This window comes from Coffea eugenioides, chromosome 11 (assembly GCF_003713205.1).
Source record: "Coffea eugenioides isolate CCC68of chromosome 11, Ceug_1.0, whole genome shotgun sequence".
Lineage (NCBI taxonomy): Eukaryota > Viridiplantae > Streptophyta > Magnoliopsida > Gentianales > Rubiaceae > Coffea > Coffea eugenioides.
Window position 1 is genome coordinate 37,937,657 of NC_040045.1, and position 20,012 is coordinate 37,957,668.

Genomic DNA, 20,012 nt, shown 5'->3' on the forward strand with positions numbered 1-20,012 from the left:
ACTGAACTTGTTTTTGGCTTTTCATCTCCTGCTTTAGGTTTTCTTGTGCAGCCACTTAAAGTGTTATCTAGTCCCAAATTGGTTTCAGTCTTGTAATTAAGACAAATTGTCTAGTCTCACATGATGAGAGGCATACATTACAATTTTCTTTAAGATGCTAATCCACTTCTCCTTATGCTGCAGCAGTTCCACAAGCACAAAAATGGCATTCTAGGATTTGAAGAGGGAGCAGGGAGGAAGCAACTTTTATTTCATCTAAGCACTAGAACAGGGTGAAAATTGTGTATACTTAACATTCAAAATTGGACCCGGTCTTCTTTTGGGTTGATATGATTTTTCTACCGTCCAAGGATCATCACCACTAAAAAATTAGTTTGTGACTGACATTTGCCGAAAATGGCGAAAATTTACATGGAAATTACATTCAGTTTTTACACTATTCCCAGGTGGGTAGAGTCCTGAGCAAATGAAGAGCTCTTGTCCACTGTGGCTTCTGCGAAAGCACAATTCTCCTCAAAATAGGAACAGCTCCTGCTGACATAATTGCTGCATGGTTCTCACTATCCATGCTCAAATTGTACAGTATTGATAAACCAGCTTCCATTGCTCGGTTGCTACCCTCTTCAATCAACTTGACCAATGGAAAAATGCCACCCTGTGCAGCGACTGCTCTGGTAGAATCAACCACCCCTTCAGAAATTATTCTGTTAAGTTCAATAACTGCAGCCTCTTGGAGTTCTGGTGAAGATGAGGTTTTTATCTGCTCTATCAACCTTGGGATTGTTTCATAAAGAGTTACCTCCATATTTACTGGATTCTCAAAGTCCAGGTTTGGACCAGAGAAAGAACTCAGTTTAACAAGACAAGAAGCAACCCAATCCTTGTAGCAAATAGGAATCTCAGATATCAGAATTTTACGAAGTAAATGCATGAAATGCTGTGTGTCTATAGTGCTGCGGAAGTGCTCAGAATCAAGCAGTCTTGTAAATAAGCGGGATGCTGCTGATATTGCTTGACCAGCTTCTTCAACTTGGAGGGCCAATAATTCTGGTCTCTGTACATCTGTGTCAGCTTCTATATCTGTCAAATTAGAAATGAGGTAGATTATGAACAGTGGACAAACAAGAAAACTGTTCTAGAATAGTTAAGCAACAGACACATGTACACACATGCAGACACACACACACGTATTTAGCACAATCAGGTAGAAAGAGAGTGTGTATCGCAGGCTTCATTTGGCCAATAGAAATGAGGCTTCAGTAGTGTGTCTTGAATGAATAATCTCTGAGAATCTTAATTCCACATTAAGGCCAATAGAAATTGGAAGGAAGCATATAATTTCAAGATAGACTAAATTTGACTGAGCATCGTTAGCAGAGTAGTTGAAACCCACAAATAAGCAATACAGGGGAAGGGAAATAATTAGAGAGCCAGAAGGTTAACAGTAAACGGAGAACTACCATTAGTTGACCAAATAAAAGATGTTCTTCACCTCAAATAAAAATAGGAATGTGAGATACCCAAAACCTGTGTGTGGTGGGACGAAAATATTCAAGATTCGCTTGGCTAGTGAGGGAAACACCTTGACGTTTTTAAAACTACAGGTGTCTACCAGTTGCTTTTTTGTATAAGGGCAATAGAATGGCATAAATTAACTTTCCAAATACTTAAATCCCAGGTAACTCTAATCACAATAGCTTGACCAAAAAAAAAAAAGAAGAATGTCACTGAAAGCCTTAGTAAGACTTTGAAGTTGCAAAAGCCAGGTGTATTTGAATCCAGAATGTGCATACTAGGTTCTCCAAAACAAGAATGACATGTTAGAGTTGGTGGTTAATCATCTCCTGTTGGTCTGGTTGCACTAACTAGTAGCTTCACGTTAATGGATGGCTAGGACCTTTACATTTGATTTGGAGCAAATGGAAATGGAAACTTATAAAAAAGTTTCTTTCTTCTCTAGCTCTGGTCATCTGCCTGAAAGAAGTAAAGTGTGATTCACTTCTATCTTCTTGAGCTTATCTGTAATCAATTTTTTTGGTATTTGCTCAGCCACACCTAGATGAATGGACATGAGGTATAAATTTACTAGTCCTCAACGCAGGTTCAGTGATCTAAATCAAAATGAACTCCAAAGCAACAGTTTAGAAAAGGAAGAAGCATTCATAAATGTTTTGCATCTTACAGTTCTGAAGCATCTTCCTTACCACTTAAACGTTGTTGGAAAACACAAACTAAGCCAGATGCTACGTCAACTGAGATGACCATTTCCACACATGCATCATCAACTATGACAAACTCAAGGATGGAAGCAGCTTTCTTTTGCAAATTGGGGGATGATGTCTTCAAAATCTCAATGATGCGAGCTAAGAAGGCAGAATTTACGACGTCTCTGACATACATGGTTTGCACACTGTAGAAAAAAGTAGACTTAGTTTGAGGTCTAGCAGTGACAGTCAGTTGCAATCATCATTATAACAAAGTAACAGAGAAACTTGTGGTGCATAACAAGAATCTGAAAAGAAAAAATGACGGCAGACTACCGTGTTAAAAATTTGAACAAGGAAATGCTTATTAACTGTCAAATTTTGCCCTAAAAATGATGCAAAAATCAAATTCAAGCTTAGAGACCCAAAGAAAAAGTAAAAGCTGCGTGTCAAATACACTGAAAGAACACACCTTACTGCTTCATAAAGGAAACCTGAAATGAAGGCAAAGAAACCGAAACCAGCAGATCATGAGCGATTAATGTTGGAAAAATATATTCTGAATGGAAAGTATGGATTGGCCAAATGAAGTCACTTTTTCTTCTTAATCATGAATTAGCTTGTAGCACTTACCAAAAAATACTGTGATGACTACTAAGTAAATGAGCTACAAGAAGAATGTAGTGTAAGAGTAAAAAGTAAATAATTTTGTCTATCAGTCTGTTCCAGTAATGCATGATATATATACATATATGTACACTGACTTCCCTTCAGAACCACAGAGTGGCATCTTTATCATATTGAGGAGTAAATAAATAAACAACAATAAACTTGGCTGCTTAAAATTCACTATTCTTGTTTTTTCAAACTACAACTGGAAGATAACCTTTTCCTTGGGGAACAACAGAAGCCCTCTATGTGAGGCAGCCATTCAGAGATAGAAAACTTCAATGGTGACTCAGCTGTAGCTATTATTTCTCTGACAAAAAAAACCCTATTAGCCATTTAGATGGCTCTCACCGTGCTTCATGTTGCTCTCTGCAGGAGGGGATTCTATGATTCTAAGACACTGTATGGAACTTGTTTTGAGACCCTATCATAATGGCATATCATCCCAGACATAAGTTGAGAAAGAGGAAAGCATTTGAATTTTTAGTAAGGTACCAGAAGATTGGAGTGATTTTGTTCTTAGGTCAAATACATATCTCTTAACATGTATTGTCTGCTAAGAAGGAGGTGGTACGCATCATTTAAGAAGGCATAATCCACTGATCCCAAGAAAACCTCACAATCCTTCACCTCAGAAGGTAGATCTTACCTTTTAGCAAGGTTAAGTACAAGAAATGATACATCAACACACATAATAAAAAATAAGGTTAGCCTGACCATCCTTTTCTACAAGTAGTGATACATTATCTCTATGAGAAAGCTAACAGTTCCAGTCAAGAGACAAGGCTTTGGATTATCCTAATGTCCCATGCAGGACACTGCTACAGATTCCTAATGAAATCAGTGAATCTGATAAAATTATCTTCATTTACCTTGTGTAATAAATTCCAGCAACCATTTGTTTTCTCATTTATGATCACAGGAGCGTATTTCAGGCAGCATAGTCTCTCGCTCATTCAGTATTTGCAAGCAAACTAGGAGTCTTAACTGGCCCTTATTTTGGTGAAAACCTATTTATACACAATAGCCAAAACCGCAAGACTCGTCCAATATAATCTAGGCGCTAAATAAATTTTCATCTTTTTACTACCTCCTTTTTTTTTCATAATCTAGGCGCTAAATAAATTTTCTTGTGGCACTCTCATATTAAAAAGCAGGATTCAATAATAGCATGTAGTCCCATTTATCATGTCAGGGAGCCACATTTATTGCTACATGACCTAATCCTTTCATCAGTGATGCAATAAACGAATGATGATTATTTTCACCATAACAAACAGTTATTAACAATTAATTTGCTTCACATTTATTCTCTTGTGATTGCAAACTATTAAATGATTTACAAACTTTTTAATGCAGTTGCAATCAAACCTGGACATTTCTTTTAGTTCTTAACCAATCACTTAAATAATAAAAAATCAGCAGGAGCAATGTTGTTGAAAATTATTGATGCAGTGTGCAGCACAGACCAACAATAGATAGATTCACTTTCAAAAACTCAAATTATAATTGCTACACATCAGTACATACATTACTGAAGAACCTCTCAACACTTCAAAAATAAATTACAACTTGCAGATGCTCCACTAGAAATACCGTTAAACAATCAAAAAATTGTCAATGGTCTTTGTCTCAGCACCTATAGTTTCTGTTCAAGTATTCTGAATCAACAACTAAAATTTCACTAATCAAAGAATGATAGATGGACCTTTGGACCATCCATTTTGCTATTTAATCAGTTAACAGCCAAGCAAAGAAAATCCCAGTATTTTTTCAAATTTCTTGGCTGTAAACGTATCATCTTTAAAAAAAGCACGTATGAAGTTGACTTTCTCTTTGATTACTAGATCTCCTATCTCGCTAAATAAATTTCATTAAATGCTAAGTGTTCTTTTTCACAAAATCACCCTTTTTCCTATCCTTCTGGTCATGAGCTAAAATATATGTCTAAGGCTTGAACATAATGCTATAAAATTTCCAAATGTCAATTCATTCAATATTGTACTCACTCTTTCCTGCTATATCTTTTTTTGTCATGATTTTTTGCTTTCTACTACCTTAAGGTATGTTTACCTTCACAAGTTTGTTAGCTAGTGTAAGAAATAAAATTAACAAAGTTTCAAATATAAGAAGATCAATTAGTCACATAAAAGCTCAACTGTTAACATTTGCTTTTTTCATTCAATAAAAATTGATATAATTTTCTGGTACCATTTTATGGAGCCAAACTCATGTACATTATCAAGAAGTTAGAAAATTGTCTTTTCTAATTGTAACAATAACAAAATACTACCAATTATAGCATAATGTCCAAAGGGAAAGTGGTATTACAAATATTAAAAAGTTATTGTCAAATTTGACAAAACTTTTGAAGAAAATTAATATGGTTTGCTCACATGATGAGGAAGTGGCATTTGATTATTAAATGAAGGCTCACCTATTGGTTTTCAAATTAACCATTAATTGAAAACGAAAAATGATAATAAACTTAAAATCACAATAAATCAACATAGAAAAAGCAAACAATTTTGAACAAACTGAAGTCAAATTTCTTTCAATCATCATTGCTTTTTATGGAACAGACAATATTCAACCAAAGTTTAAAAAAACAACTCTAAATAATTTGGATAGCAACTGATTTTAGAAAATTGAAAAAAGAAGAAAATATAAAAAATCGGCTAAAGATAGATAGAAAACAAAAATCTTGAGGGAAAAATAAACTTAAAATGCAGAAAATGACTCATACTTATTTTCCTAAAATTTCATTTATCTTAAATATACTAAAGATAATAGTCTGATGATCATGGTGAACTTTTGAAAAAGATCTTACGTGGATTTTGGATATACAGGGTTATGAAGAAAAAATTTTTAAAAATCAAGAAAGAATGGAGGAATTAAGTTGAGGAAGAAAGCCCAAAACTGAAAAAATAGTCTCCGTGAGCCTCTTAATGCTGGGTTTCACCTTTTTTTAATCTGATTTTTAGTTTTTAAAGTTAAGTAGCTAGACAAAATGAACTTGCCTTGTTCTGTGTTTAGTGGTAAGAATGCCTTATAGTGGCCATAAAGCAGGGGTTCGAATCCGCAATTTTCATTCTTGACAATGTTTCTGACATTTGGGGTGCAACGTTTGAAAATTTAAAAACCACTGGTTTATGGTTTGTACGGTTTCTAGCGATTCGACTGGTTTCTAGCAGTTTTTCATTAACTTCCGGGTTTGACACTAGACCAGACCGATGACATGTTTGAAGACAAGGAAGTTCGTCTAAGCATGCTAGTTATCTCCTCTACTGCCCCACTTTCGGCCACAGTGTTTCTGTAAACATTAATGGAGGAAATCGTCCTCAAGATTCCAGCAGCAGCTTCACATGCAGAATCAGAATCAGACTTGAGAAGGTTGACAGTAAGATTTACAGCACCATGGAATTGCATGACATTATCTATGCATTTTTTCCCTCCAAGTGAATACTTCCAGAGTGCAACTACAGCTTGTTCTCTATCAAGAGGATCGTTATCCAATCCAAGCATCCGTACAAATAATGCCACATAACCATCACTGCTCCCAGATGAGCTCCTCCCTCGTGCATCAACATCCTGATACCGAGTGGCAATTGATTCATTCACATATGCATAAAAAGTAATGGCAAATTTAAAGGTAAAAGTACATGTCAACAAGGAACAGAATAATGACATGTATACGTGATGAAAGACACATCTTTACTGACCATGTCAATATCAAGAATTTTGGCCCATAAAAAAGGTTAGTTATATCCTGGAAAAGGGTTGATTAACAAAATAAATATAGCGGCACTAGTTTGGAACAATAAAAATCGTCCTGAACAAGGTAATATATGAATTTTAAGCACCATATAACTCCAAATAACACAGCTGCACTAGGAAAAACAAAAGAGAAAGAAAACAAAAAATTAGCCACAGCAAAAACTTTGATGAACTTAAGATACACCTAAATGGATGGTATGACTAAAGTCATGTGACCCCAAATATAACACACTATTGCCATCGGCAAGTAGCATGTTTTGGGATTTTTATTCTCAGGATTTCAATCAAATTATTGCTTAGCATTATAAAAGACAAGTTAAGATTTTTTGTGCTTTGATCTTACATGGAAGTGTACAGTTGTAAAGATACACCATTGTCCCCTATATAAATACTTGCCTGGGCCTTCCACAGTTCTACACCAAGAACTTAGGATTGGCAACTCAAAGGCGAGATTAAGCTACTCCAATAGGACTCAAATAAATTTTGCTTTTCCCCTTTTTTTTTTGGGCGGGGAGGTGGGTGGTGAAGGATGGATAATTGAATTTCCAAAATTCAACAGCAATAAAAACAGTTACATAATCGACCAGACAATATCAATTTCAGACTGAAATAAACATGAAAAAATTCTAATAATTCCTCAACATAATTTTGCAAGAATCTCGATCACTGATATAATTTTCAAGAAGCCAACATTTTTGTATGCTACTTGATATCTATAGCACAGCATACAATCAGCATTACAAAAACAGCAACAAATTTAGACTTCACAGTAAAAACCATTAATCACAAAAAAAAACTCCGAATAAACATCAGAGTTCGATCACTATACTCATATACACAAAATCTTAGAATAAAACGTGAGTGAAATGGGATGAAGACAAATGGAAAGTCGATGATATGTAGAAAGCTTACAGCAGAAGATGAAGGCTGAAATGGGATGGCACCACTATCATCAGAGACCCTTGTTCTAAAAATTGAATCTTTATAGCCTATTCTGAGCTTAAATCTGTAATGATTAACATTATCACTGCTAAAACAGTTGGTTTTCTTGGTTCTAACTGTAACAAATCCCACTTGAGGATGCAAGATTTGATTTTGCAGCGGATTGGAGGGCTTGAGTTGTATTTGGGTTGAGATTATCAGCGCCATTTATGCAATGCTAAAATCGATGTTTGGCACTCATAAGTTCTATCTGATTGTCGATGAAATAGAACAAAACAGAGGTTCTGGAAGGAATAACAGTCCGGGGTTTATGTGTCTAAGCCAAGGTTTTGGACTGGGGATTTTCTTCCATTTTTTTCCGATAAAAGGACTTGGGATTTTGTGGTTTTGAGGACTAAACAAATGAAAATGGTGCGTTTGTATTCTCTCCTTTTTCTTGCTTTGAAAAAGATGTTAGATGTCTTTTATTTTCCTTTTTTTTTTTTGGTTTTTGGAGAAAATAGCCACATATCAGCCAAGATTTGTATTATATCAACCAAGTTGGTGCAAGATTTTATCCTTAATAAGTTTTCAAACTTTCCTCAAAAAAAGGTTTTTAAACTTGGTTTATTAAGTAAAAAAATACTAGTATAAATCTTAATAGGTATATATATGTTCGTATATTCAACATTTCAACTTGACGGCTTTCAACTCGATTCACGTAGTATCAAAATAAAGCTTGAACAGTATTTTGAATTCATTAAAAATCTAATTAACCTTGACATTGTAATATCAACTCACTTAATTCCCTAAGGATAATTTAAAAAGAGCTTATTTACATGCATATCGATTTAGGAATCTTTGTGAAGTTTGAAAATTTTTAGTGGGATGAAGTTTATTGTTAATACATGATTAATAATACAAATCTCAATTTTTCATTGATCAAAAACTTAAACTAAACAAGAATAGAACTACGGAGTAAGACGGGACCACCGCTCTCAAGTTTTAAATATTTATATTTTCTTCTTTTGAAATTTTGAAAAAAAAATTTATGAATATTAAGATATTCGCCCCTTAAAGTTCTCAAAAGATGATATAGTGATATCTATTTTGCCCTCTTAAATAAAATTTTTTATTCCGTCCCCCAAACTAAAAAGCCTTAGAAGTTTTTTTTTTTTTTTGTAATTAAAAAGCCTTAGAAGTTGACTCCTTGCCCTCACAAGAATTACTCTTCTATTTTGGTGTACATGTATCCATTAAATAATAAACCACTCAATGTTCTTTATTCACATTACCCCCTTAAATTATACTATCTCAATTGCACCCTTAAATTACTTCATTGCCACGTGTCAAAATACTAGTGAGGGGCTTTTGGATATGTTACCACTGAGAGCCACCCACAATTGTTGTTTCCCAAGTCTCATTTTCATTTTTGATAATACCATCCATAGAACACTACAGCAGACAACAGCCAAAACCTTCTCTTCCTGAATTTGCATGTAATTCATGCATTCTGTGGATAAGGAGATCAACAATTGGCTCTGAAATGAGCAGTTCATTGAGCTTCCAATTCACCAAGGCCTTGCCTCCCCGCCTCCCTTCTCAATCCAAAAGCCCACCACTTTTGATTGTCTGCAGACGTAAAATTCCTCCACCTTCAAAGCTAAAGGTAATAAATTGTCAACCGTATGACAATTTTATTTGATGGAGAAAAACAAAACTGCATCAGATTTTGCATTATTTTACTTTTAGCCTCTGAATTCTTAAATCCCATATTTTGCTAGTTGTTGATAACAGGCACAAAGAAGTCTCAGCACAGAGCCCATCAAGAATAGTGGAACTGCAATTCCCAGTTTGGCAATTCAAGTTGGGGCATTTTTTGCCACTGTAAGCAACTGACTTTTTTTTTTTTGTCTTATCTCATTACAAACTTGAAACTAAATTATTTGAGAAAATTTGCCAAACAGGTAGCAGAGCCTGCTTTAGCAGTAACAGGAGTGAATGATGAAGAAGATTTGATAACCATCTTAATTCAGTTGGGGATATGTGCTTTTATATACTTTATTGTCTTTCCAGTGAGTGGCCATTACCATATTCTTGACCTTGCAAATGGGCTCAATGGATACCATGAACTGTTGAAAAAATCAATACTGATTTATATGTGCGAATTAATTGCAGCCAATCATTATGAACTGGCTTAGGATCAGATGGTACAAAAGGGGCTTCATCGAGATGTACTTTCAGTTCATGTTTGTATTCATATTCTTCCCAGGGTAAGTGATTCCTACTCTAAAACCACTTCTGATCCACTTTGCCAACATTATAATTCTAATTCTTTGCGGTCAAAGTTGCCATTTCTCATAATCAGGAGTAGTATCTGAACATTTTAACCTATTAGACAGCTGAATTAGTACTTGAGTGTAAGGTGATTAGTGCACATAGATAATGGTAGACAATGGTGCCATCAATTTAGAGGAATTGCAGTTTTGAAAAAAAAATGATACCTAAACTTATAGGTTCAACTACTATTGATTGTCACATAAAGAAGTTCATGATACAAAGTCTACACACATTTTGTTAAAGGGGTGCAAAACTTTGATTTAATCAACTAAAAACTAACATCATTACTTGTGGCAAATAGTGAAACAGAAACTAGCTGTTATGAAGCCTAGTTAAGCATTCTCTGTCTTCAAACACAAGCCTAATTTGCTCTTCTTCAAAAAAAAAAATTGTCACTAGCAAATATTCATAATTAATGTTGGAGGAAAAAATTCTGGTGGAGGTACATTTTTCTTGTTCTTCTTCTTTTTCCATATCTGATGGTTCGGTTCATGTTTATTGACTAATAAGAGGGCCGATATCTCTCAGGTTACTACTATGGGCACCCTTCTTGAACTTCAGAAAATTCCCAAGAGATCCATCCATGAAGTACCCTTGGTCTACCCCAGAAAACCCCTCTCAAATCAAGGGTGCTTCTCGCAAGTACCCTTGGGCTACACCTGAAGATTATGAATAACTAAAACTCAAAAATGTAATAGTATTGGAATTTGATGTTTTTTTTTTTAGTCTGTCTATCCATCATGCTAGTAGGCGCAAATGACTGGCTATTAAATAATGTTTATTCTTTTTAGAGAAAATTTAAGGATAAATTACCTTTTACCTCCCTATAGTTTGGTGCTTTATCACATAACCTTCCTATGGTTTAAAAATTTATATATAACCCTCTCATAATTTATATTAAAGTGTCACCGTTACTTTTTCCATCAAAACTAGTTATCAATAGTAAAAAAGTCAAAATCAAACTAATAAACTGATCAATTTATCCTTTCATTAATTCTTTTTTCCCTCCACACATAAAAAGAAGAAACTGAAATAAAAAAAGATAAATAAGAACTAAAAAATATCATTAAAGATTTGGTTTAAAAACTATAATGATATTTGTAGTAAAAAAAGATTTGAAATTTTTTGTTTCTTATTTATTTGTTTTATGTTTCCCTTCCATTTTTTTGTTTCTCATTTATTTATTTTTTATTTCTATTCCAACTCTTTTGTATTTGGAGAAAATTAAGATTTGCAGGCCAAAGTATAGGTTGTCAAAATCATCTCTTCTTTTCCAAAAAAGAAAAAAAGATAGAGAGAAAGAAAAGAAAAAAAAAGTAGTTAAAGGAATGAATTTGTCAATTTATTAGTTTGACTTTGACTTTTTACCATTCACAGTTAATTTTAACGGAAAAATTAATCCAAACTATGAGAGGGTTATATACAAGTTATTAAACCACAGGGGGTTACATGATGAAACACCAAACCCATGGAGATAAAAGGTAATTTATCCAAAATTCAAGTCAATAACAATTTTATTCGCTTTTCTGCTTACATTTAGCTCTTAAAGCAAAAATTCCAAAAATTGTTAAAAATTGCAACTATTTATTTATCTACACTACATATAAAGGAAGAGCACATTTTGATCTACAACATTAGCCATAAGTAACAGAATTAGTGCATATTTTGCCCAGACTATAACTGGCAATATTCTAGCAAAATTGAAACTAAAAGTTGGCCTAATCCACAAAAATCTTGATGAAAAATGGTTCCATCCCCAAAATCTCAAAATCTCCTCAAGTATTCCTTATATCCAAAGGTAGCAGCAAAGGCTAGAAGGATTGGAAAGAAGGCCAAGAGTTTAATAATCATCCAACGATTCTGCTCAATAAACATCTTCTTCAGTATAACCTTGCACTTCTGGTCTGCCTCCTTCAAAAGGGCTTGACGAGCAGGATCCATTCCACCCCTTAGTGCTTTCTCATTCTGTTAAAAGTTATTATTTGATTTAGAAAAAAAAAAAAAACCGTTATTTAACATTGGATTCCTCTACCTTAAATTTCATTAAATGTGAACTGTACAACTTTTAAATCAATGGAAACAAGCACAACCAACAATCTTGTGTGAAAGAGGAAAAAATTATAACTACCTTTTGCCTAAAACTCTTGAGAGTGTCGCGTAAATCATCGGCAGAAGCCAGCTTTGAAGCTAGCTCTGGCCATCTTTGGTTAAGCTTTCGGAGGATAGCCACACTTGTTTCCAGGTTATTTGCATAGATCTTTTCCTGTACAGATGGATTGCAAACAATAGCATTAGCTATTGATTTTAACATAAATTTCAGAAAGACCAAAAGAATATTGGAAGAAAACAATGAAAGAAAGGGATAATATCAGAAACCTCCCTTGAGGTTTCTCGTAATATCACTTGGCACCCCTGAGGTTTTAGAAATATCACTTACCTCCCCTAATAATTGTGAAATGACTATATTAATCCTTACTTGATACATAATTCACATATTAAATAAATGGAGTTCAAAAATTAAAAGAAATGAAATCAAAGTAACTTTCTTCTCTTTCCCTTTTCTCCATCATTCTCTCGTACTCATTTTTTGGATGACTATGCAATATTTTATTTGTAAATTATAATAAATTGAATTTTATTTTTCTTTTAACTTTTGTGATTGTGATAGAGTGAGGTATTATTTATTTACTTATTTTGAATTAATTTTTATAATGATTGGTACAATTTAATGATTTGGGCAAGAGTTGACAAGATGTTGGAAAAAAAATATAAAGTTTATATGAAATTAGTTTTAAGCACATAGAGTTAAATTGGTGCAAATGTATTTATTTTCAAATATCTCTTTTACTTTTCAAATTTATAGTTTTATGGGGTATAGTATTATGATGCAATAGTATTACAAGAGATTATTTTTTAAATGATGGTTTTCTTGAAGTGAATAAAGCGGTTTAGGAATATTTTTATTTAGCAAGTAAAAGGGTAGTTTAGGATCTTAAAAAATTTTGTTACACAAATAACAAAAGTAAGGGAAGTAAATGATATTTTTAAAGCCTTAGGGGCGCTAGATGATATAAAGAGAAACCTTAGGGGAGGTTTCTGATGAAAGTTCCTTGTAGACATGAATTCTAGCTTACCCATTCCTTGTAGCATTCGGTATTCTGAGTCAAACACCAGAGTAACAACTTGGTGGCTTCTTGGGATAATTTTGGGTTTCCTGCAAAAATCATTTGAAGACAGATAGAGAATATTGCCATGTCGTTAGAATCCACAATGGAAAGTCATTTTTCAGGTTTGAAATGTATTACCTTCCTGAGTTGCTTTCATTGCAAAATCCTGAACTTGTAGGGCGAGTTGTTTCATCGATTTACTTCTAGGAGTACCAGCAAGAGCAACATAAACGAGGGTGGGATATATTGCCTCAAATCTATCAGTTGCCTGCTTTGCATTATCAAAAAATTATGTTAACTACTTATCCCCCCGGCAAAAAGAAATTTTTTGGCTGCCTAATTTTGTGCTCAAAATATAAGGGTTAATCATTCCTATATTTTTAATGTATACTTTAGCGGCTCTAGACATACAACACGTGTAAAATCTGAATTTGAATTCTAAATTTTACATATATAACATGCATTTAAACTCGTTAATATATACACTATTAGTGTGGAAAAAATTTATCTAAATATTAGGCATTGCTCCATCACGAAAACAACATCAATGACCAATTATACTACATGATTTATACTGTAAATTGGTTTAATTTCACCTTGATTGGGGTAGAAGATGCAGGAAATGTCACATGTAGCAAAAGGTCTAGTGCCAAAGGTGGGATTAAACGCTCTCCTTTTCTTACAGCACCGTTTACCAAGATTTTATACGCATTAGGTCTAGAAAGAATTCTGTGGAAAGAAGAACAAAAGAGCAACTTTTATAAGTAAAAAAGCATTTACCAAAGAAGCATTGCAATTTTGAATTATGCTCAACAATTTCAAACCTTTCTGCTAATTGTAAAACCAAATCCCTTGTCTGTGGATTTGAACTTGACTTGCTGCCTGCTCCCAATATAGGCAAGACATAATGTGCCCATAGATATAATCCTACTGTTAAATCTCCCTGAGAGGCCTGGACAAAGAAAATTTAGCTTGGTCATCCGTTCATGTTCATGAAGACGAACAAATAATTGGAAGCTTATTTTGGCCAAAGTGACGGGATGTTCATGTAGGTATATACCTGAATTATCATCCATATGTAGAGTGGAAGCTTATTTTGGCCGTGATATTTCGAATTAGCCCTCAAAATTGGCAATAGATTAATCATAATGTCAGGTTTTCGTCGCAATATCATAGATACTACGACAAATGTAGCGACCTACAGCAACAATGCAAGAGATCTGATAAGAAACATGTCAGAGATATCAGATCTCTTCTACTTAACAAAGCTCTTATAGCCATGTACACGTCTACTTGCAACAAGAAATAAATCAGCTAAGCAATCTATTGGTAAAATGTCCAATAATTAAATGTTGTCCTCGACCAAGATATATAGGAAATATATGTCCACAATCAACGCTCAAGAACCATTTTTGGAGATTGTACCTGAGACTTTGATGATGAAGTTTGAACTCCTTTTTTGGGGCCCTTAGATCCAGCTTTCTGTATTGTTAAATCAGCAAGAATGCAGTCCAATGACCATAGCATAAAGGACTCGAGTGATTCATTGGAAAGTTGATTAATCCAGTCAACCGAAGTCCTATAGACAACTTCTTTTATATGACAAACGGGGATCTGCTCAACACAAAGCAATTGACCAAATTACTTTTTTCAATTGCTTAGTTCCTATACAAATGTATTCTTTATATGTTCATGAATGAATTGCACTAGTTAAAATGCAGTATGGAAGACCAAAACGAAATGAACAAGTGCCAAAAGATTGTTATGCCTGAAGGAACCACTCTTTATATGTGACTACTTGAATGCAAATTTATTCTGATTTTTTCTCAAGTAATTATCTTTTTCTTCTTTCTGTTTCTTTCCTCCCTTCTTGACATGGCGTCAAGTAAAGGTAAAATGGAGAAAAAACCATATTGGGCAGTAGCCATCTCCAAAACCAACTCACATCGGCAATTGCATCAAGGGATGACTCTTTGAACAACTCCAACCATGGAAACTGTGCTGCACTCACAGCTGAAAATGCTCGTCCAAAATAATCTGCAAATCTCGTTAGTTGAATCTCCTCTTGTGATGCATACGATACCTACAAATTGTCAAAAAGAAAACAACTAAGTTACAAAGAAATGCACTTACAAGATCAAAGTTAAAATGTTCAACGCAAGAAACTTGTAATTGTACGAATAACATCCCTCAATCTAATGCAAGCATTTTGTAATGTTCCCAAATGTATATATTGTAATGCATGGAATATTGTTTTTGATCAATAGTAATTCTCAATCCGGGGTGCACGAGTGGAAATACTCAGGTTGCATGGTTAATTAGTGGAGATTACATGGTTTCATTTTTGCTATACAAAATTAGAAGAGCTGACCAAATTCACATATATTCACTATTTATTTACAGTTTTATCAAATTTTGGCCAACTCAAGAGATCGTATTTTCAATTTAAGCAATGCATGATGCGACACATTAATTCGTGCCCGAATTTTCCAACTCATCTTTTGTGGCAATTTCTACTTTACTTTCTATTTTCTTGTCCGGTGCACTTTTTACACGTTTTAGAAAAATAGTAAGTGATATAAAATTGGATACAAGAAGTGAAAAAGAGAATTCGCAAACCATTAATATGCCAAAGAAGTAAAATTTGAGCAAAAAACTACATGAAACCAAAAACTAACCGAGACATCAGCAAGGAAAGAAGAGAGATCATCACCATCAATCTTCATAGCAGCTTCAGCAACAGTCATATTAGTCTTCTTTATCTCCTTTTTCTCCTTCTTCTTCTTCTTCTCTTTTTCCTCCATAGCTCCATTCTTCCTACTCTTTCCACTGCCACCATTTTCTGATCGATGATTTGACGAATTTGCCAAAAACTTTCCATCGTCGTCATAAATGTCAGCCGTTTTTCGAGCCTCAACATTTTTCCTCCTCTCAGCAGCATGCTTCTCCAAAGACTCGAACACATTTCTAGTACCATTATCAATAATATTTTTGGTGGGATCAGATGATGGTTTTTTCGTTGCTTGGTTTTTCTTATTTTTTTGTTGCTTTTTCTTAGCATATGTCACTTGTTGCCACCCTCCATTATTCTTTTGGCCTTGATCCAATTCATTTGTGGGATTGGATTTCGTTTCCATTTTCTTTAATATCTTGTAAGAGGGATGCGAAAGAAAACAGTTGGAAAGGAAGAATAGATAAATTAGTTGAGTTTAGAGAGTTTATTGAGTGACAGGAGGGAATGACGGGGAAAACAAGTAACGGATGGTTTTGGTTGGAAAATAAATTAGTGCAAAAAAGTGCAATGGGACGTTAAAATCGGGCCTTTTATGGCTAATGCAGATAAAAGATTAGAGGGATTGGATAATGGGAATTATAGGTATGAATTGATTTGAATTCAACGTTGAATACGTTAAAGAGAAATTAATGTAACCAATAATGGTAAAAAAATTAATTAAACAAAAATAGTAGCAGAATTAAATGACAATATTAGAGGCCTCCAACGGATATCTAATCAAGAAAAGGAAGAAAATACTCTTCTAATTAAGTTTACATTTTTCTAATGAGTATCTATATATTGTGCATTTGTTAATACACCTAAATCACATTCAAATTATCATGTGAATGCATACACTAACAATTATTATCTTTCCTTACAATTATCTATTTTTCTAATTAAATTTATCTTTTCAAAAACTTAAAACTGAATAATCTCTTAACGAGTCATCTTTTCAAAAACTTAAAACTGAATAATCTCTTAACGAGTGCTTATTTTAAGTCATCTTTTTTATTGTAATAAAAAAAGTTTGAAAGGGTTTAATTTTGGTCACCACCACTGGTCAGAGCGTGCCTTCGATATGATAAATTGCTCACAAAAATTTTTACAAATCATCCACCAGCACATTTCTTCACATCAACAATGGGATTGAATACACGACCTTTATGAGAAAGTGACTGGTACTTATCAAATGAGCCAACTTATATTTGCAATTATCTAATAATGGCACTCGAAATGCTTAAATTTATATGCATCCCCATAGACAAGTCAACCCTTCAGCAATAGTATTTAAAATTTTATTCAAAGTTTTAGTCCTCTAAAGTACGAAGACTAATCTCAATCGAATTGGCTTAACCAAGCAAAATGCTGATCTCAATTCAAGTACTTCTGCTCTCACTATTGCAAATTTGATTATGCATTTTTTAGCCTTATTGATTGCAAAGATTGGCAGGCTCAAAATGGGCTGCACACAATTTGGGCCATAACTGAATTCAGACTTCTCGTAACAATACACAAAAATTTTTATAGTCTTACTGGGCCTAACGAAAAGAATTGGTATCACTCCGCTGGACCAGAATCGAAAATTGGAGTCACTACTTAATTTGTTCTGGTCTCACTTTTATTCAGCTAAATTTATTTTGTAATCCATTCACTTTTGATAAATGAAAATTGTGCTTTCTTTAATTTCATGTCCAAGTAACATTTAAAGCAACCAAAAAAAAATGAATTTTTGAGCGCTCATTAATACATCTTATTCAACATAACTTGCCAAGTCTATGCACAAGCTTATAATTAATTCCTTCCCTCACACTTATATATTTTTCCAAATTAACTTTATCTGCTTGAGAAGTTAACACTTGAAGTATGTCTTAACGAGTACCCATTGAACATGGGTGCCCTTTGGACAGAACCGAAAAAATTAACAAAAACTTTCTTTGGAATATTACTTTCATAAAACAACTTGCTAAAAATGTTATTTCAGTTATGGTAATTAAACAACACTTTCGTGCTAAATTTTTGATCAAGTAGCTTCATGAAAGGTAAAAAGGCACCTCCTATCCCCATGCAATCTAGAGTACCTTTCTTCTTGTCCCCAAAAAGCGAAGAGGCATGCAAGCAAACCCAATCTTGGGTTCATACTTGGTTGGGCCCTTGAACAAATGGCATGTGAAAATCTGGCAGCAATAAGTATATTGCGCAAGCAAAAAAAGTTTATTCCTACTCATGCGCCCTTCTTATAAAGAGTAAAAATCTGCATTGTAGGACACAGGTGTATGCTTTCCTTTTATGGTCTGCAAGACTGCAACTAATCATGTTCGAGTCAGATCAGATTTTTTTTTTCCATAAACCACAGATATATGCTTTCCTTTTATGATCTGCAACTAATCATATTCGAGTTAGATCGAATGCCTTGTGAGAAAAAGTTATTCCAACATTATTATTTCCATTCTCATAAATTTTAAACTCGAAACCTCATGATTACAGGACGCAAGTTTTTTTCACTTGCACCAACATCCGTTGGTGGACACTGAGCTGAGTAATCACTAAATTTGGTTACTTGAAGTTCGTGGTACAGCAGTTGTTGTCATCTTCAATCCCTTTCACAGAATTTCTAGAGGCTGCATGGTATTCAAGCATCATACTTTAATTCTTGTAGGATTCTACATTAAATTAGAAAAAACAGAGAATTTTATAACTTTCAGAAGTTAATATCTAGATTAAAGAAATAATTTTTTTTAAAAAAAAAATCAAGCCTCATGTTGTGTTACCCATATGATTGCCAGATCTTCCTTTTGGCCAAATGGTTCCGATGTCCCAACAAAGGAAAATAAAAAATTTTAACACCGAAGATTTCGATTGCGTTTTTCAAAAAATTTGACTGTACCACTTTCCGACAATCAGATCATCTATAATCCACTTCGAGAGAATGATTCAGAGTTATTTGTTCAATATGATGTATATAAGATAAAATAAAGAAACTAAAATACATGTTGTTTGAAAAAAAATTCTAATACTTATCTCGATACAAATAATTCAACTGACCTTTGTACAAACAAACCCTAATCTTTGTCCTTAGCACTTCATTCTTTGGTTTTGTAGAACCACTCAGCCGTGACTATACACTGCCTTCTCATATGAATGATAGGTGGACCTAATACCAAATCAAGCAAATTTGTTTCACCCTTTTTTCGCCTTTTGTGCTTAAAATTCTGTCCAAGCTCTAAAGGCATAAAATAGGTAGCCATGAAGCACATGCGATGGTTTAATATTTCACTGTCGCTAGGGCCCCAAAGGTCCAACTTAGTACCATGATTTAAATAGGAATGGGTATGTCTCTGCCATTTGATATGATACATGTTACCTCTTATGTTAAATAGATTCTGAGTGAAGAAGTTTTACAGGGAAGTACAAAATTAGTCTAAAGCAACCACCAACTACACATGTATAAAAACTGAATGCTGCACAATAATTGGAGGCAAAGACTCTTATACAATTGAACAGCAAGGACAGGGGCAGGAACGGTTGCAGAAACAACCGTTCTTGAAGGCTATGTACAAAATGTACACGGCATAATTCTATACCTAATTTATTTTCAATAACGTGTAATTATAGAACAATATTCTAAAAAACGACATACACGTTCTGCCTCTCTTCCAGCAATGGATATATAAACTGTCAATTTTTCTTCACTGTTTAAGTGGGAGCTTAAGGAAAGATATATTAACTTCTCATGAACATAATGAGGCAAAGTTCACTTTTTTTTGGGGTGCATACAAAGTTCACTAATTTCAAGTCATAACTTGGAAAAAAAATTTAAGGCATTAGGCATGCCAAAATTATGTACAACCAATTACCTAGCACTGATTTTATAATGTGACACAACACATTGATACGTAGCTAATTTGTGAAAAATTTAACTGTTTGCGTAAATTTTTTTTTAAAATAAAAAGGACTTAATTTCATGAAACAGATCCTTTCAATTAACAAATTTTTCTTGCTCTACACCCGCTAGCGTTCAATAATTTTTTTTACCAAAGAACTTAGAAATACAATCTAAAGAAATTCATAATATCTTGCCAAAATGACCATACAATGGAACAGCTATTGATTTGTGCACTGACATTGAAAAGATTGAGCACTTTCTACATATTTGCTTTT

At 33.8% G+C, this 20,012-nt stretch overlaps 3 protein-coding genes across 3 annotated transcripts; 1 reads left to right on the plus strand and 2 right to left on the minus strand.

The window, feature by feature from the left end:
* Positions 1-230: 230 nt before the first annotated feature.
* Positions 231-7,976, minus strand: LOC113752510. Its single transcript, XM_027296622.1, has 6 exons — positions 7,563-7,976; positions 6,105-6,464; positions 3,225-3,297; positions 2,677-2,698; positions 2,205-2,464; positions 231-1,080 (listed from the first exon to the last, which is right to left on the minus strand). Exons 1-6 carry the CDS (start codon positions 7,797-7,799, stop codon positions 437-439), a joined length of 1,596 nt encoding a protein of 531 aa, XP_027152423.1. The 5' UTR covers positions 7,800-7,976; the 3' UTR covers positions 231-436.
* Positions 7,977-8,995: 1,019 nt separating this feature from the next.
* LOC113752991 (NAD(P)H-quinone oxidoreductase subunit L, chloroplastic) lies at positions 8,996-10,730 on the plus strand. Its single transcript, XM_027297065.1, has 5 exons — positions 8,996-9,240; positions 9,369-9,458; positions 9,539-9,646; positions 9,750-9,844; positions 10,440-10,730. The coding sequence occupies exons 1-5, from the start codon at positions 9,118-9,120 to the stop codon at positions 10,585-10,587; spliced, it is 564 nt and encodes a 187-aa protein (XP_027152866.1). The 5' UTR covers positions 8,996-9,117; the 3' UTR covers positions 10,588-10,730.
* A 1,141-nt stretch (positions 10,731-11,871) lies between these two features.
* On the minus strand, positions 11,872-16,215 carry LOC113752511. Its single transcript, XM_027296623.1, has 9 exons — positions 15,757-16,215; positions 15,024-15,161; positions 14,504-14,692; positions 14,139-14,276; positions 13,903-14,030; positions 13,675-13,807; positions 13,217-13,346; positions 13,046-13,125; positions 11,872-12,174 (listed from the first exon to the last, which is right to left on the minus strand). Exons 1-9 carry the CDS (start codon positions 16,213-16,215, stop codon positions 11,977-11,979), a joined length of 1,593 nt encoding a protein of 530 aa, XP_027152424.1. The 3' UTR covers positions 11,872-11,976.
* Between the last annotated feature and the right edge of the window lie 3,797 nt (positions 16,216-20,012).